The sequence below is a fragment of the Cervus elaphus genome, chromosome 8, assembly GCF_910594005.1.
Source record: "Cervus elaphus chromosome 8, mCerEla1.1, whole genome shotgun sequence".
Classification (NCBI taxonomy): Eukaryota; Metazoa; Chordata; class Mammalia; order Artiodactyla; family Cervidae; genus Cervus; species Cervus elaphus.
Genome location: NC_057822.1, coordinates 54,582,085 through 54,600,962, shown reverse-complemented (window position 1 = coordinate 54,600,962; position 18,878 = coordinate 54,582,085). Strand labels below are relative to the sequence as shown.

The following is an 18,878-nucleotide window of genomic DNA, read 5'->3' as shown; positions in this document are numbered from 1 at the left end:
ATTACGTAGCTTTTAAGGAAGCAACTTGGAGCCCCCAGAACAGCTCTGGACACCCTCAAACTCCCGGTTTCGACCAAGGCTCTCACTTAAGGTCCAGCTTCCTAACCATGAGTTTGTGGGCTCCTGAGATGGCTGCCAGTAAGAAAAAGGGTGCAGCTTCCAGGCCAGGACGTGCACAGGGCTCGGCACCAACGCCTCTGCAGAACACCTGGCAGCCCCGCATTTTCAGGGAGAGAGGGGAGAAGGCACCGCCTGTATAAACCCCTCTGCTGGTTTCCACCGCCCACTGCCTGGGCCCCACTCCGCTGGAGACAAAGTGGTCGAGACAGTGGTCACAGGCAAGACCCCAGGAAGGAGATGGTGATGAAGGGACCCAGGAGACACCCCTGGGGTCTGCCACACTTGGAGGGGTGGAAGCACCAGTCAGGATGTGGGGGAATAACGACCTTCAGGAAAATTCCAAGAGTCTAGAGTGAGTGATCACTGAGGTGGTCGAGGGACCACATGCAGAGAGCTTGTGTGCACGCTGGCTTGTGGAATATTTTACTGAGCTCGCTTTCCCCCAACAAAGGCATATCTGAGAGAGACAGGCAGAGAGAGAGAGTGAAGAGCCGTGGGATGAGGAGGAGGAGCCAAGATTCCCCAAGTCCTGCTGAAGTCTCCAGCCACAAACTCTAGAAGTCTCCTCCCAGAGGAGCCCCTTTACATCACATATGGCCAGAGGGCCACTCCATTGTAAGTCAGTCCTGATAAGCCAGACACAGCAGAAAAGGGGGAGACGGGTCTCCCTACCAGGTGTCGGAATTCTGCCGCCAGACTCCCATTGGTGGACTCTTCCATGTTCATCACCTTCGTGTGAGTGCCCAGAATGTTGAACTTCCTAAACCTAGACAACACAGGGAAGGGATACTTAAAAGGCTGAGAACTGTTAAAGCAACACATAAACAAACAAAGCAGAGAGCAAAACAGAGTGCAAAGTATTTCACGTACCCTTTTACTGTATTTCTCTCATTCACATCTCTACAAGAAAAAAAAAAAATGTAATCAGACATGTGTATTTAAAATGTGAAAATTCACATTCACAAACATATAAAAGTATAAGATCAATAACCAATAAATCTATACCTATGGGTTTTCTTGCCTATCATTCACTCAGTCCCTCAATCAACCCACACCAGCACTGCCAAGTTTTGCTGAGTAACCTTGGGCAAGTAAACTGGGCCTCGCCTTTTCTCTTCTGTACATCCTGCCAGCAGAACCAACCACACAGCACACCGGCAGGAAGAAACTAGCCAATGGGTAAGGAGAGCACAGAGCGCACCCTCAGGAAATGTGAGCCTGAGTTATCTCAACTTACCGAGCAGTGACCCCCTCTGCAGGAGGCAATGAGCTAAGCCCTGGGGACTCAGCAGAGAGTACTGCTCTGGGTTACAAAACTCAGAGGACCCTCCAAAGTGACAGCTCGAGTCTTATTTTTGCTCTTTATTAGTTTTAATGCTTTCATGAAAGTACCTGAATAGTCAGTTATTTGCGGAAACTGCCAAGTTTTAAATCTGAGGTTAAAATTTTGAGAGACCAGAATCTTAGGATTCTGTTGTTCAGCGATAATGTTGTCATCTTCTGGACAAACAAGGTATGTTAGGGGCAGGTGAAGGTCAGAGACCATTCGTGTGCTCCCAGTTAAATGAGTTAGCCTCCTTTCCTGTCCCAGCTAGACGTTCAGTGCTTTTGTGGCAGATAATCACTGTCAGCTATGACAGTGACCTATTTTCCTGCCAAAACTAAGAAGAAAACTTCAGAACTGGAATAGACAGAAAGGACAAAAAGGCAAGAACAAACCGAAAGAGATACTGACTTAAGCAGACTGTGGCAAAACTGCGGTGGCCACAAAAACCTCTGCAACTCTGCCTTTAAAGACACAGAACGTATTTCCTTGTCTCTTGAATTTAAGGGGACTCTGACTTGCTTTTCCAGACACCATGGATGGGAGCAGTGCTGTGCAAGTTCCAAGGCTGGACTAATAGGCCCAGCACGCTGCTGCTTGGATCCACTTGGAACACCACGGCCATGTGAGAAAGCCCAGGCTGGCCGCTCTGACAGCCCCACAGAGAAGGGCCCAGTTATCCCAGCCAAGACCTCAGACATATAATGAGGTCATGCTAGACCACCCAGCAACAACCAGGCCAGCTCAGATTAGAAGGACCACCCACAGCCCACAGAATAATAGAAATAATAAGTTTCTGAGTTTAAGCCACCAAGTTTTGAGGTTATCTGTTATGCAGCAAAAGCTAACTGGTACAAAGAAAAACCAAAGAAGATGGGAGGAAAACAAAGGTACAAACAAAGAAGGCTATAACTACAGGAACAGAAAGAGACAAAAGCCAGAGGAAAGTGACTTGGAGTATCATAAATGGTTTTGAAACGTAGTAAACACACCAAAAGAAGCATTAAATATATCAAGGGGGAATGGTAGGGGCTAAGCCATCTTGTTCCTTAATGTAAGTGCCTAGGTCACTGCTAGTTTGGGTTCAGGGTCTAAGGACAAAACAGGATAGACCTGCTCCATTTAGACCCCTTGAGAGCCTGCCCATTCCTGGGTCCCTACTCTTCAGAACAGACAAGTGTAAAGCCAGCAAGCTCCATACATGCCCCCCAAAATGCCGTCAGTTTCACTCCAGAAACAGGCCCACACTGGCCAAAGAATCATGGTGGCCTGGAGCCTGATCAAGTACCCCTTCTCTGGGTCTGGCCTAGTTGAGGTGGCAGCTGCTTGGAACAAGCATATATGCATAAAATGCACTCATACTTTTGTTCATTTGTAGTCTAAAAAGGCACGCTGATACCAGCTCTTAGATAAAGTTCCCAATACCCAGAAATTAATGGTTTAAATGGGCTGGAATCACTAATGAATAGCCCCGCTGCATCAGTCCGTGTTTGGTTAACAAAACCAACATTTCAACAGTATACGTAGCTTTGATATTAGCGGTATCTTACTTGTCAAATAAGACTTTGACTTTCAAGTTATAATTCAGCTCTTGCAACTTCACCAGCAGCCTGAAAAGAAAAAGTCATAATTACTTTAAAAAATTATCTATTATGCCAAATCCATATTGATGAACATTTCAACAAGCCCCACCCCATCCAGTTTTTGGTTAATATGAACAATGGAACTGACATCCTTGTATGTTTACTTGGATTTTTTTTTTTTTAAGTGTATTTGTAGGATAAATTCCTAGATGTGAAGTTGCTGGGACAAAACTATAATATCAAATTCTGACAGCAAGCAACAGATTTTATATTCACAGCAAATGTAGTGAGAGCACCTGTTCCCCATTCTGCCTCACCAATACTGGGGTTTATCAAAATTTCTATTTTGGGCTAATTCTGTAGGTAAAAAATGGGCTTCCCTGGTGGCTCGGCACTAAGAAATCTGCCTGCCAATGCAGGAGATGCGGGTTCAATCCCTGAGTCAGGAGGATCACCTGGGGAGGAAATGGCAACCCACTCCAGTATTCTTGCCTGGGAAGTCCCATGGACAGAGGAGTCCAGTGGGCTACAGTCCATGGGATCACGAAGAGTCGGACATGACTGAGTAACTAAACAACAACAGAGGTAAAAAATAGCAAACTTCACCCTTTACCAAAACTTGTATCTAATGCTTAACCTGTTGGGAGAAAATAAAAACTCTGACCCATAATCAGGAAAATGAGGGTCATCTCTGTAACCACTCCAGGGCAGTGTAGAAAGACAGAGGGACAGAACCCTGGGCTGAGACTCCAGTATGTTTCTGTTCTGATGAGCTGCAGGCCCGGGGAAGAGCCCCTCACGGGCTGGCTCCCTTTAGTCAAGCAGGTGGTGGGATGAGATGCTCCCCGTGCCAGTTGAGTGCTGGGACTTCACGGGTGTCAGAGTCTGGTGCCATAGCACTGGCAGCCAGGACGCAGCACCAGTGGACCTAACTCAGCGGCACCATGGAAAAAATGACTAGGGCCAACTCTGAAGGTAAGTCCAGCTCTTCTGAGTCCAGCTGCTCATCAGTAGAGGAAAAGCTATTAATAAATGAATGGAGCCATGCAACCGAAGAAAGTAAAGCTGGACATTCTCGTGTGGAAACATTTCTACAACTTATTACGAAGGAGAAAAATAGGCTGCTGAACAACAGACAGCAGAACTCTGGTTTCTAAAAATGAAATATATCATGTCATATATACTTTCGCAAGTCTATGCATGAAAACCACATGTATATAAAAGTACAATGTATTTAGTTATATATTCATGTATACATGGACAAAATTCTGGGAGGACTGACACCAGGCTGCTTACTGTGGTAGTCTACAGATATTTAGATCACATACAACTTTGAGAATCTGATGAAAGTTATGAACAAACACACTCACCAGAAAAATGTACCAGTCATTTACACACACTGCATCCATTTCAGGGGGAACATAAAGCTCAGGTTATAGGCTCATGCTCAAGAGGGGATGAGGCTACTGGGAACTTTTATTCTCTACCATGTGCAGTTCTGCAATTTTGAATTGCTATTTACAGTAAACATTCATTACACCTATAACTGGAAAAAATTGTGGGGTGTGTGTATATACACACATATCTTTGTTATATTTCTAGTTGAATAGAAAAGACTCTTAGATATTCTAAGTAAGAATTCATATTAAAATACCTACTGCAAGATTACTTCCTCTAAAGCACCCCTCTATATAACCATGTTGTAGAAGGAAACTGGGGTGCAAATTTTGTGATAGGAGGTATGGAAAGAAAGTTAAACTGAAAGTGTTAGTCACTCAGTCATGCCCGACCCTTTGTGACCCCATGGACTGTAGCCCTTCAGGCTCCTCTGTCCATGGAACTCTCCTGGCAAGAATACTGGAGTGGGTTGCCAGTTCCTTCTCCAGAGGATCTTCTCGGCGCAGATGAACCCAGGTCTCTTGCGTTGCAGCGGGATTCTTCACCATCTGAGACACCAGGGGAGCCCTAAGGAGGGGTGGGGCTTCCATCTTCTCTTTATTACCTCAGTTTCACAGTGAACTGGACTCCAGTCTTCAAGACCAATGGCCTCTGAGGGTGAGTTGGCATGCAGGGCTGTCTTTCCACCACAAATGAGCTATAAATACCCAGCAAAGGATAAATTAGCATTTCCATTAAAGTTGAGGCAGTAAAAAGTTATTTTCCCTAAGGAGGAGAGGGGGCTAGAGGACACAGCCTAAAAAACAGTTGAAAAACTTCTGATCAGTTGGATGAATAAGCTGAAGTTTTACAGTCAATAAAGACATCCCCAAGCCTAACAGATGCACTCAACAAAGTCAGTAATTGCAAAGATCTGTGACACTCTTCAACAATGAAAATTCTCAATTGGATTCTCTTCATTTACAAATTTAAGAATCAAATTTGCTCACTCAACAGTGTGGTGATCATTTTGCAACATACACAAATATCAAATCACTATTGTTGTATAACTAAAACTAATATAATGTTAATATATCAATAATATCTCAATTTAAAAATAAAAAACAGTAACAGAAAAACAAATTTTACTATAGTTGAAAATGAACCAAGTAGCATAGTGCTTACCACCATGCTTTGAAACTCACATTTTAACATCCTTTGGAAAATTTCTATTCTAGTAAAATTGTTTAGCAATATTTATTACCTAATAAACACTTCCAAATAGTAATTTTCATTTAAAAAGAGAATAAAATATACACTCCAAAACCCAAGTAAATGTCCTTGATTATTTCAAAATCAAGGTAGAGAGTAAAAGTTGAGTGCATCTATTTCAAAATCCAACATTTGGACATTCCTGTCTGGACATTAGCCACAGGGAACAGAAGACATTTTTATTACGTCAAGTTAGCATTTAAAAACTGCAATATGAAAAAATAAATAAATAAATAAAAACCGCAATATGAACTCTACTCTTCTACTCAGGGCCATTTATTGACCTACTAAGCGCACTGGGAACACCTAGCCCTGGGTAAGGCACTACATAAGGCCCTGGTGGTAGAAGAAGATGGCAAAGGCACATCTCTGTCTATGAAGACCTTCCAATTTACAACAAAGATAACTGAAATGCATAGACAATGATACAACAAAATCCAGAACAGGAGAAGAATAAATAATGAACTATAGCTCTGGAAGGGAGACAGCGTCTGCCTAGAAACTCTGGCAAAGTTTCATGATGGGATATACACGGAAACATTGAGGATGCAGTTTCAAAATGAGCTACCAGAGAAGAAAGCTCTGAGGCAGAGGAACTATTGTTGGGAGAGGCATGGAGAAGCAGATGTCCAGGGTGGGCACCAGGTCAGGTCTGCCTGGAAATGGGGCGTGTGCAGAAGCAAAGGCGGAACGGCTGGTGAGGGCCAGGCTGTGGGGGTGGGACCTCGGTGACCAGATGAGGGGCTCCCCTCAGAGTAGCAGGTGATGAAAAATCAAGCAGAACTCTGCTATGGCAGAGCACAGAGTCACAGGGACTAGGGAGGAAGGGGCTGGGGCGGAACCATTTGAAAAGCTACCATGTAAGAGTTCAGCAGAGAGCTTGAAATGTGATGAGACCACGGAATAGGAAAGAGAGGGCAAATACAAGTTAGATTCAACAGGTCTCATCACAGACTGGCCAGGGAGAAGGAGACGGGTCACTGGAGTAGGAGGTCACAAGAAAGACAGGCCCTTGGCATAAACAGGGATTCAGGAAGACGTGGCTCAGGGAAGCCATAAACATCTTTACACATTCTACCAAACCCTTCTAAATTATCTGAATTACCATAAAATTTTCCTCTGGGTAAAATAACTGCAAAAGGTGCAAAAACATCTTGCTCAAGTTACCTCTGAATGAGCTGCTGGAAGAGGTTGAAGGTGCGGTCCCACAAGGCTTGCTTGTTTTTGGTGATGGGATCATGTTCATAGGTGTATTTCTGTTCCAACTCCTCAAGCTTTTTAAGCTGCTGACGAACCTGCTGCAGACTCTCCGCCACTATGGTAAACCTGGGAAGGTACAAGCCATGGAGTCTTCATCAGAAACAGCCGCAAAGCAGTCTGGATTCAGAGAATCACGGAAACCAACAAGCACTGTTCACAGACAACACGTGATGTTATCTGCCCAGCTTTGCAGTGCAGGGAGAAACAGAGAACAAATCTTGTCTTGGTGTAAAGTGAAAAAGTGGAAGTGTCAGTTGCTCAGTCGTGTTAGTTGCTCTTTGTGACCCCATGGACTGTAGCCCTGCCAGGCTCCTCTATCCATTGAATTTCCCAGGCAAGAACACTGGAGTGGGTAGTCATTCCCTTCTCCAGGGGATCTTCCTGACCCAAAGATGAAACCTGGGTCTCCTGCACTGCAGGCGGATTCTTTACCATCTGAGCCACCAGGAGTCATTATTTGTGAGAAAAAACTAACATGCCCTGAATGATTACAGCCCAAATAAAACGCTTCTGCACCCGCCGAGATGGACGTGAGCCGAGATGGACGTGAGCAGAGATGGACGTGAGCAGAGATGGGGCGGGGGAGTGGGAGCTTCTAGGGCCGTGGTCCCCAACCTCTGGGGCCTAATGTCCGATAATATGAGGTGGAGCTGATGTCATAGAAATAAAGTGCACAATAAATGTAATGTGTTATTGAATCATCCTGAAACCATCCCCCCACCCTGTCTGTGAAAGAACTGTCTTCCAACAAACCAGCCCCTGGTGCCAAAAAGTCTGAGGACTGCTGTCTAGGGAATCTTCTAGGGAATCTTCTTGAAGTCTAGGGACTTCAACTGAGTTATCATATAATTGGGACTTAAACACACAGGGTAAAGGGGGCGGGGTGCAGAGGGAGGGGACATGATAAGGCAGACACTCTAGGAGGTGATGTGGCGGCAGTGAGGGGCCCCTGCAGATTTTATATCAAGGCAGTGACACTGTGCAGGGAGGAGGAAGAAGGCAACCTGGAGTCAAGGCAGCAAGACAGAGGGCGGATGCAAGCCAGGTTAGGAGGAGACAAGGGAACAGGGGTTACTACGTCACTGACCTGAAAGAGAGGCAAGGTACATAATCTAACCATTATCAGACACTCAAAATATGTATAAACCAAGGAGGAAAGCTGCCGACTACTCTCAGGTTCCTCCATCCTGACAGTAAACCAAAGGTGATGGAGCCTCTGAGCAGTGTTGGACTGTGGAAGTCCTGGCCTGGAGTGATAAGAGCATCAACTCCCCAGTGAAAAACATCTCCTCCAGTTGGTGTTTTCAGTCCTTGAGTCCAGGTCACAGCCCCAAAAGCACAGCCCGTGGGTGTGAAATGAGAGGCAGGATAACAGTGGCAGGCAGGCGCGTCCCACAAGGATTCTAACCCAGTGATTCCCAATCCTGTTTGGGTCAAGGGACACAAGAAAATGCTGACAATTCTTGCACAGCACAGTGGGGGACAATGGAGGGCATTCACACCTCCACAAGAGGCTCCATGTGGCCCAAGATGATCAGAGGGGCTCTAGACAGTGAGGACCTCACCCCACTCCTGCGGGAAAAGAAACAAAAACAGCAACCCAGAAAGTAATCTCATGAGATCTTTGGTCCTTGGGCCCTTCAGAACTGCCCCAGGCCACCACCCACTCCTGCCCACTGACTCGACTGCTTCCACCTGGTCTGCTGAGCTCTGTCCGTCCTCCCTGGGCTCTGCTAAAACCTTCGGCTCAGTTCAGTCGCTCAGCCACGTCCGACTCTTTGCGACCCCACGGACTGCAGCACGCCAGGCTTCCCTGTCCATCACCAACTCCCAGAGCTTGCTCAAATTCATGTCCATCGAGTCGGTGATGCCATCCAGTCATCTCATTCTCTGTTGTCCCCTTCTCCTCCCGCCTTCTATCTTTCCCAGCATCAGGATCTTTTCCACTGAGTCAGTTCTTCGCATCCGGTGGCCAAAGTATTGGAGTTTCAGAATCACTCCTTCCAATGAATATTCAGGACTGATTTCTTTTAGGATTGACTGGCTTGATCTCCTTGTAGTCCAAGGGACTCTTAAGAGTCTTCTCCAACACCACGGTTCAAAAGCATCAATTCTTAGGTGCTCAGCTTTCTTTATAGTCCAGCTCTCACATCCATACATGATGGTTGTGAAAAACCACATGGTTTTGGAAAAACCATAACTTTGACTAGACGGACCTTTGCTGGCAAAGTAATGTCTCTGCTTTTTAATATGCTATCTAGATTGGTCATAGCTTTTCTTCCAGGGAGCAAGCATCTTTTAATTTCATGGTTGCAATCACCACCTGCAGTGATTTTTGAACCGAAGAAAATAAAGTCTCTCACTATTTCCATTGTTTCCCCATCTATTTGCCAGGAAGTGATGGGACCGGATGCCATAATTTTAGTTTTTTGAATGCTGAGTTTTAAGCTAACTTTTTCACTCTCCTCTTTCATCAAGAGGCTCGTTAGTTCTTCTTCACTTTATGCCATAAGGGTGGTGTCATTTGCATATCTGAGGTTATTGATATTTCTCCCAGCAATCTTGATTCCAGCTTGTGCTTCATCCAGCCCAGGAGTTAGCACAATGCATTCTGCATGTAAGTTAAATAAGCAGAGTAACAATATACAGCCTTGATGTACTCCTTTCCCAATTTGAAGCCAGTCTGTTGTTCCAAGTCTGGTTCTAACTATTGCTTCTTTACCTGTATACAGATTTCTCAGGAGGCAGGTCAGGTGGTCTGGTATTTCAGTCTCTTTCAGAATCTTCCACAGTTTGCTGTGATCCACACAGTCAAAGGCGTTGGCGTAGTCAATAAAGCAGATGTTTTTCTGGAACTCTCTTGCTTTTTCAAAGATCCAGCAGATGTTGGCAATTTGATTTCTGGTTCCTCTGCCTTTTCTAAATCCAGCTTGAACATCTGGAAGTTCATGGTTCACATACTGTTGAAGCCTGGCTTGGAGAATTTTGAGCGTTACTTTGCCAGTGTATGAGATTTTGCTGATGAGTGCAGCTGTGCAATAGTTTGAACATTCTTTGGCATTGCCTTTCTTTGGAATTGGAATGAAAACTGACCTTTTCCAGTCCTGTGGCCACTGCTGAGTTTTCCAAATTTGCTGGCATATTGAGTGCAGCATTTTCACAGCATCATCTTTTAGGATTTGAAATAGCTCAACTGGAATTCCATCACCTCCACCAGCTTCATAGCGATTCTTCCTAAGGCCCACTTGACTTCACATTCCAGGATGACTGGCTTTAGGTGAGTGATCACACCATCATGGTTATCTGAGTCATGATCTTTTTTGCATAGTTCTTCTGTGTATTCTTGCCACCTCTTCTTAATATCTTCTGCTTCTGTTGGGTCCATACCATTTCTGTCCTTTACTGTGCTCAATTTGCATGAAATGTTCCCTTGGGATCTCTAATTTTCTTGAAGAGATGTCTAGTTATTCCCATTCTATCGTTCTCTTCTATTTCCTTGCACTGATGACTGAGGAAGGTTTTCTTATCTCCTTGCTATTCTTTGGAATTTGGCATTCAAACATCCTCAGAGCAGACCAGAAATACAGGCCTTTCTGTCTCTATTCTATCCTCAGACTTAAATACAAAAATCAGAGAAATGAATCTCCATTTAAATAAAGGGCCTGCCTGGCTCACCAGTGTTGACTGGGAAAGTCCTGGAGTTCCCAGAATAGTATGGGAACCTCCACGACCAGGTTCCAGCCTCTTGTCTGCTCTGTTTTCTTCCTTCCTTATCTGGCATCCGACTCTCTAGCCACCCAATGTAAGAACTTTGGGCCCAGGTCCTTCCCCCCCTGCTGCTTCTGTCCACACCTTTCTCCTCTCTGGTCTGTGAAGTTTTTTCCTGTTCACTCCCGAGTCAGTGCAAGGCCATTTTGTCTCCTTTATCTTTCCTGGTGACTCCTTCCTTCATCCTCCATGGACTCTGAATGGTCTCTGTTAGAACCTTGGCAATCTTTCACCAAGTAGTTATTACCACGTCCATCTCCCATCTCCCCAGTGAAAGTTCTTTGCTGGCAACAATCAAGAATCATTCGCCTTGTGTTCCAGGTCCTAGCCCAGTACCTGGCATACTGCATATAATAAATATTTACTAGATGGATGGCTGAATGAGTGGCCCACTGTTGTTTCATGTAAGCCTGGAAAATGCCTCGAGCCCTTTCATTTTTAATAAAACACTGTGACTTACGTTGTTAAATGTGCTGTGTGATGACCATGTCACTGGTGTGTTGGCATAGTCAAGTGACATCCCACAGTGCGTGTCCAGCAGGGAGAGGAGTGCGCCACACCAAGCTGAGCATGGCCACAGGCGTGATTCCAGGGCAAGAAGCAGCTGGATTACGTCCAACTCCAAATGGAAGTTTTCACGGGGTCCGTGCAACTGACACAGCTTGAATGTTCACTCTACAAGTTTATGCAGCTCACCAATCAGCTGCCAGTCTTACCAATTTTGCAGCTGATCCAGGCAGGCATTGGGGGGCCCCCCAATACAGGCACTCTGCTGTCTCCGCTTCCACTCCACCAGTTCATCATTAATCAGGGCTTTCTGGGTAAGTTCGGTGGCATTCAACAACTCTATTATTTTGAGAACGACTTCCTAAAGGGAGAGAAAGACACACAGTGAAATAAACACATCTTTAATCATGGAATTTTATTCTTTCCTCTCAACTGGGGCACTAAGCCAAGTGGTTATAAAAAATAATTTTTGCCTCATTTCTAAATTTCAAGTCCATTATTTACAGTCTGTGACAAAAGTACTGTGTTATTCTGGAACGTGAAATGCTACCTTTCTCTTATTGTCCAGCATTAAGTACATCTTCTGGAGTAACAACTGTTCTTGTTTCTGATCATTCTTTGCCACGCCGTTGGTTTCATGTTCTGTGAATTGGGAGAGACAGCAGATAAACAAAAATGTGAGACGACAAGACCAACTGAAGGCAAGATTCACATGCATTTAGGGAAAATATGACCCAAATGCTATCTGAAGAGAGGTCCAAGCTTGGTCTTCATCAATCACTATTGAACAAAACAAAAAAATAACGGAACAGGACACTTGGAAACAAAGTCCTTGTTTTCAATGGCTCATGTAAATGAGAAATACTACTGTCTGGTTCTTAAGTCACTGTCAGAATATTACCTCAATGAACATAAGGGACAAGATTAAAAACCTCAGTTTAAAACAAAATTGATACAAAGCATCTCCGTGGCTTTGAAAGAGAAGCAAACAACTTGGAAAAGTGTCATTGAGGTTTCTTTCTCTGGTATTTTTATTCACATTATTACAAATAATGCTTCCATTTTATCATGACATCCTCCAAGGACTGCTAGGGTAACAGCAGTACTCTGCTTGTTCTGCACAGTGCACACTTTGAGGTTATTTTCAGTGGACATCCTGTCATCATTAAAAACAAGCAACAGCAACAAAATAGAGTAAAACTGCTCTAAAACAAGGGGAAAATGCTGAACTTCACCTCTAGTGTGCACACACAGAGCTGGAACATTTGAAGAAACTTTGGGGATTAGGGTGGGGAACTCCAAACACCTATCCATCTATGTCCATCAGTAGGTGAAGCACAGTAAGTAAAGTGAAAAACACAACCAGTGGGTGTCAACGGGGGGTGATTTTGTCGCCCAGAGGTCACTTGGCAACATCTGGAGACAGTTTTGAAGTGGCAACCCACTCCAGTACTTTCGCCTGGAAGATCCGGTGAACGGGGGAGCCTGGCAGGCTGCAGTCCACAGGGTCGCAGAGTCAGACAGGGCTGAGCGTGCGATCACACACTGGCAGCTCTACTGCCGCCGGTGGGCAGCGGTCAGGGACGCGGCTGAACCCCCTACAGTGCCCAGCTTGCTGTCATTGTCGGTTATGTCCAGCATCTACAACCCCACAGACTGCAGCCCACCAGGCTCCACTGTCCATGGTTATTTCCCAGGCAAGAACACTGGAGTGAGCTGCCATTTCCTTCTCCAGGGGATATTCCCAAACCAGGGATCGAACCCACATCTCCTGCATTGGCGGGCAGATTCTTTACCACTGAGCTATCAGAGTATCTCACAACGCACACAACAGTCTCCAAAATGAGGTTGTGTGTGTGCTCAGTCATGTCCGACTCTTTGCAACCCCATGGACTGTGGCCTGCCAGGATCCTCTGTCCATGGGATTTTCCCAGCAAGAATACTAGAGTGGATTGCCATTTCCTCCTCCAGCAGAACATGGTTATCTGGCCCAAAATGTCAATAGCACTGAGGTTAAAAAACCCTGACCTGGTCATCAAAAAGTCAACACTAGTAATTAAGTCATAAAATATTTGCTAAATATGAAGGAGTACTTGCCTTTGCTAGCTAGTGTAGGCAGAAAAAATTACAGGCAATGGACACTGCTTTAAATGTTAACTCTTACCTCTGTTCTGCAAGGTTTTACATTTAAAGTCATATTCATCTTGCAAATCTTCTAGGGTCTTGATTTCATGTTCAATACTCTACAAGTAAAGACATAAACAAGTTTTCCACCATACTCAGAACAAAGACTTTAGGACACAGATTATTGTTTCTATAGGACCCAGAAAATCATGGATACAATCCTGCTCTCTCGAAGATGAGTAAGATTCATAAAATCCTGCTCTCTCAGAGATGAATAAGATTCATAAAATTCTAATAATGAATAATTTCTACTTAATTAATAAGTATATAATAACCATTTTAGAAAACAAGACATATGCCTATTTCTGGACTGGGCCACTTGATGTCTATTTATTTAATGAAATGTTTCCCTCAGAGGCAGCAAGGTAAAGCTGCTCCAAATAACCTGTTTGATAAAATGCCATCTGAAGCACAAAGTCAGAGTCATGCTAGTGTGACCTGGAGACCCACAGGAGAGCAGGCTCCTCAACAGAAAGCCCGCTTTCACAGACACAGGTCCAGTGCAAAGCTGGACTCCTCACCCTCTCCACGCAGCCCCACAGCAGAGGGGAGTGAACATATACCACCAAGGGCACCGCTCCCGTAGGTGGTCTAGGAAGTTCTATCTTAAAGTTATTGCAGATGTTTTACTCTAATCAGAATATGTCAGAAATTTCCTTCCCTGAGATGTTTTTGTTCCCCATCCAAGCCTTGGAATAAAACAGGTGTTTGAGGAAGACTACGTTCATCCTGGGGTACTATGTAACCCCAGGAACATGTGCCAATTTAAGAAGTGAAGCCATAAGCAGCAGTAGCTTGTTCACTGGGTGATGGGGCAAAGTCCACAGTTACTGCATGATCTTACAAGGAAGGAAAAGATAAGCTCCACGTTTGGAAATTATAACACGGGCCATAAATATCTATCTGCTCATTGGTTGCATCAACTTGTTTACTTAAGAGATTGGAATTTGGGGGAAACTTTTCTTCTCAACTACTTAAAAAACTGAAACTAGTTAAAATGTTTACACTAGTAAACTAGTAAATGTTTACACTAGATAAAATGTTTTTATCCCCCCTATAAAAAGTTACAGAGAATATGTATACATTTATTCAGTACTCACCATAACTTTGTCTTTCACATTTCTGACTTTGCTGTCAAGCTCCTTCTGTTTGTCTAACATTACAGTGCTCTGAATATTCCCGGACTGTGCCTGTAATGGAAGGTATGTGGTTAGCAGCCATGCCTTCCTCTGTTTTATTTACCTGCTGGTTAAGCTCCAAAGTCAAGTCTATATCCTGTGCCCCGCCTAACTCTCAGACCTTCCAGAAGCTCCTACAGGCCTCCCACATGAGTGTGCAAAAGAAAAGCTCAGTTCTCAAGGCCCTGGAAAGTGCTGGCAAACTGTGAACAAGCCTATAGAAAGACTAGGCTCAGTTCACATCTAAACTAAACAAATAGTGTATCTAGAATTTTCCATTAGTTCATACAGTTGCCTGCGACCACACAGGAATTTATTTGAGGGTTTCTCAAATGCTGTAGAGAAGATTGTTCTTATTTACCCTGTCCTTATTTCTCTCAAAGTCATGCAATTCAGTGTGGTCACCCAACCAGCATCACCTTACCACCTGGGAGCTTGTTGGAAATACAGAATCTCAGGTCCTAATTTGATCACTGAATCAGACACCCCATTTGGACAAGATTCCAGATAATTGAGAGGCATATCAAAATTGTACAGAGAAAGACAAATATCACAAGATATTGTTTGTGGATATGTGGAATCTAAAATAATGATCTGATACCCCCAGACATCCAGGACCGTCCCCCAAAGCCCAAGAGGGCCTTGCTTCTCGGTCACAGCTGAACAGTCCACTAACCTCCTCCAAAGGGGTCACTGATAACTCAGTGTCCTCTGACGGGCTTAAAATAAATCAAAAGCCAACAAGCCTTCCAAACCCAAGAGACGGGGCTGACCTGGCAGAGCAGGAATTACCTCCTTCACTTTCTAGTGCTGCCTCGGGGCCAAATGTGAGGAGGGAAAGGTTTAGGTACCCCAAGGTGAACAGTTTACTCTCCTGCCCGTCTGCCCTTGGCTGACCACTCAAGCCCATCTGAGACACAGAGTGGCCCGCTGCATAATGCTGTTACAATGAAAAATCCACATGATAATCAAAATTTCCTGGTGAGAGTCTCCCAGGTACAGGCCATACTGAAGAAGGCACACCTCTCTCAGAGGCAGCAATGTGGCCGGCTTTTCCTCTTGACACTTCTGTTCACTAGGATGAATGAGCCAACCTAAGCTTGCAACCAATAATATGTATCTTTAAATGCTTACTGCAGCAAGGAGCTTTCAGTGTGACAGGAACTAAACACCCAGGGAGGCAGCAATCACAAGGACTGGGCAAATGCTCAAAAAGTGCACGGAAAATGGCATATTCACTGTCTCTACTTAAACTCTCTCTCTACACCCCTACCTCCCAATCTCACAGCTCAGTTTATTAGTTATTCCTTAGAGAAATGGACATAGGAAGCATTCCACTGTGTATTCTGACCTTCTTCCCCGATAATGGAATGATCTCAGCCACAACAACTCAAACCACAGTGGTTTCACTGTCTGCTGGGTTGTTCCCACCACCCCATCAATGAAAGGCATGAATAAATGCCACGGTAACTTCAAAAAACTGAACCCTGATCACCAGGAAGGTCTGTATTAGGATTAATAAAATCATAATTTAAAAAATCTTGGTTATGGTATAACTGACTCATTCACTGTTTGGATGTCTTAGATACCTAACAGATATCTCAGTACCATCCAAAACAAAGCTGCTGATTTCCCTATCAACCCATTCTTTCCTAAAACCTACTGTGTCCTGCCAAAACTCTACTCCTGTCTCTTTCCTATCTTCCCCAGCTTAATAAACAGTATCTCCAAGTAACCCAAGTCACAAATCACAGTTATCCTAGACTCTGCTGCTTCTCACTTCCACATCAGATCCTTCAATGTAAGCCATTTTGGTACCACGTGCAGAACATAATGGAATCTGCCCACGTCGTCCCACCTCCACCGACTGCGCCTCGACCTCACCTACTTCCCCTCTGCTCCCTCAGTCTGTTGCAAGAGCCCGCTAGCCATCTGCTGCTTCCTTTCCTACCCTGGCACTTCAGAGATGATGCCTGACCCTGACCTAAAGAAATAACCCAGCACTCCACTACTGTCCACATTGTACCATGCTTTATTATCTTCACAGCGACTATCACAACCTGAAAAGGTTTTTCAAACCTAGAATGACTTCTACTATAATAGGGTCCTTTCTCAAAGTCTGGGTCTGTAACATCTTGATACTTATTTTTCCCCACTTCTTGGGGGCAATAAAATCAGAGAGCTAGTCACCACTGCCTTGAAACAGGGCCTCAGTAATACTTGCTGGATGACTGAATGAATGTTTATTGCTTTATTATCCTTTATGTTCAATTAGGAAAAAAGTACCTGGCTGATTCTCTGGGCATGATCCAAGATCTTTCTTTCCTCCTTCAGACAGTTACAGATGATCATAGACATCAGTATTGGGTCTTCCTGAAAATTATCCTAGACATGGGTTGTTAGAATAAAAGTAAATTAATCTTCAGAATGTTTAAACCGCTGTATATCATACGCTGAAATGAGTTTGTTCATCCTGCACTTACTAAATCCTATATGAGCTATTTTTTGGTAACATCAAAATATTCTTTTCGCATATTATGACTAAAACTGCTTCAGCTTTCCAACTAACTGCAGGTTCCTAAATTACTTCTTGATTAAAAAAACAAGTATTTTTGTATACAGTTCCTGTAATATTTTTCATTTTTGTTGCTCTTGGGCCCAGTTCTCTTGTTACAATCCTGAGACAATGAAAATGATACAAAAGTTATCCAGATTATTCCTCAATCTGATGGTCTCTGCTTCGAATCAGACCAAAGACATTCTTTTCAATTTTTCTGCTTTCTTGTCAAAGGTAGTTTGCAAAGTACTGCAATTGTGCCTCTCTTTGTAACAGGTATAATTAAGTCAACTCTGTAGGAGAGGAAATTTCTGTAAAGTTAATCTGGCTTTCCCATTCACTGGTATTATAAAATCATACATACATTCACAGAGGAGGGAAAAAGGTTCTAATTAAGTTGAACAGTCTGGTTGTGAGGAATAAAACAAGAAAATGACAGTACTCACCTCCATTAAAACAGAAAAATTCCATTAATACAGAAGTAAAAATGGTTATCAGGTTTATGGGGTGCTGAAAGTACTTATGAAGAACTCCTAAAACTCTGATGTATACTCTCTCCTGCCTGCAACTCCCTTTCACTTTTTCTTCCAAGGGAGGGCAACTCCAGCAGAAGCAAGGCAAGGCGGGGTCCAACTCCAGTTTACCACCTCATTCCTGGGCCTCAGAGACATCAAACCCTTCTGGACTTACTCTTCATCTGTCTACTAAGCACTCAGACTGGACTCATCACTAAAGTTCCTTTGAGCTTTAACATGTTACTACAGCTCACTGCTCTTAACATATAACCCTTTTTCTTAATGACTTAAATATCAACAACTTTAAATAAGATTATAGCACCGAATGTCTCTCAGAACTACTTACGCCTAAGTGATAGCCTGAAGCTTGAAAATTCCTTATGTTTACAAAATGAATTGATATTTTATTTTACTTCTGCTATAAAGTATTAGCCACATAAAGGCAGTTTATTGACAGTCTCTGTAATGTCCTAAATACCAGTGAGAATGTACTCAATAATATTTGCTGAATGAAAAACCTCTCTTACGTAAACATGGAAGCATTTCAACTAAAACACAAAACAAAGGTCATACCTGAAGGTTACGCTTGCTTTTCCTTATGTTATGTTGCAATAAAAAATTATTCTCCAAAGAAAAGCGACTGTATTGATCATCCAGCTGTGATAGCAGGTCATGAAAACGGATGGTGGCAAATGAAACATCGTTGGCAGCATGCTCCCTAGGAGGGTCAAAATGTACACATTTCATTTAGATACTACTTCCTTTGTGGCACAGCTGGTAAAGAATCCTCCTGCAATGTGAGAGACCTGGGTTCGATCCCTGGGTTGGAAGATCCCCTGGAGAAGGGAAAGGCTACCCACTCCAGTATTCTGGTCTGGAGAATTCCATGGACTGTGTAGTCCATGGGGTTGCAAAGAGTCGGACACAACTGAGTGATTTTTACCTTTAAACCAACAAAATAAACACTGTTTTCCATAATGAAATGATTAAAAATAACTTAAAAGTGTTTTCCTGGCTTTTAGTCCCTTCTTTTGAAGCTGACAGTGCTTTTAGCAGCAGGGAGTATAGTATTTCTATTATATAACATTAGCATGAACAATTCTAGTATGCCAAGCTGGTGCATAAAGCTATCAACGGTGATTATCTCTGGAGTCAAAAAATCAACAGGAGCCTTCACTTTCTATGTCAAATACTTTCAGAACATTTAAAATATTTGCAATGAGCTAAACAATA

At 43.6% G+C, this 18,878-nt stretch overlaps 1 protein-coding gene across 1 annotated transcript in view; it reads right to left on the bottom strand.

The window, feature by feature from the left end:
* Window positions 1–18,878, bottom strand: part of STAT1 (signal transducer and activator of transcription 1) — a 40,158-nt gene that overhangs the window by 17,357 nt on the left and 3,923 nt on the right. The window contains exons 4-14 of the mRNA XM_043910543.1: window positions 18,219–18,363; window positions 16,860–16,958; window positions 14,496–14,585; window positions 13,376–13,454; window positions 11,762–11,853; window positions 11,421–11,572; window positions 6,844–7,002; window positions 5,030–5,122; window positions 2,995–3,054; window positions 991–1,020; window positions 793–886 (exon numbers count right to left, since the gene is read on the bottom strand). Of these exons, the coding sequence (XP_043766478.1) occupies window positions 793–886; window positions 991–1,020; window positions 2,995–3,054; window positions 5,030–5,122; window positions 6,844–7,002; window positions 11,421–11,572; window positions 11,762–11,853; window positions 13,376–13,454; window positions 14,496–14,585; window positions 16,860–16,958; window positions 18,219–18,363 (1,093 nt within the window). The remainder of the gene's footprint in view (window positions 1–792; window positions 887–990; window positions 1,021–2,994; window positions 3,055–5,029; window positions 5,123–6,843; window positions 7,003–11,420; window positions 11,573–11,761; window positions 11,854–13,375; window positions 13,455–14,495; window positions 14,586–16,859; window positions 16,959–18,218; window positions 18,364–18,878) is intronic.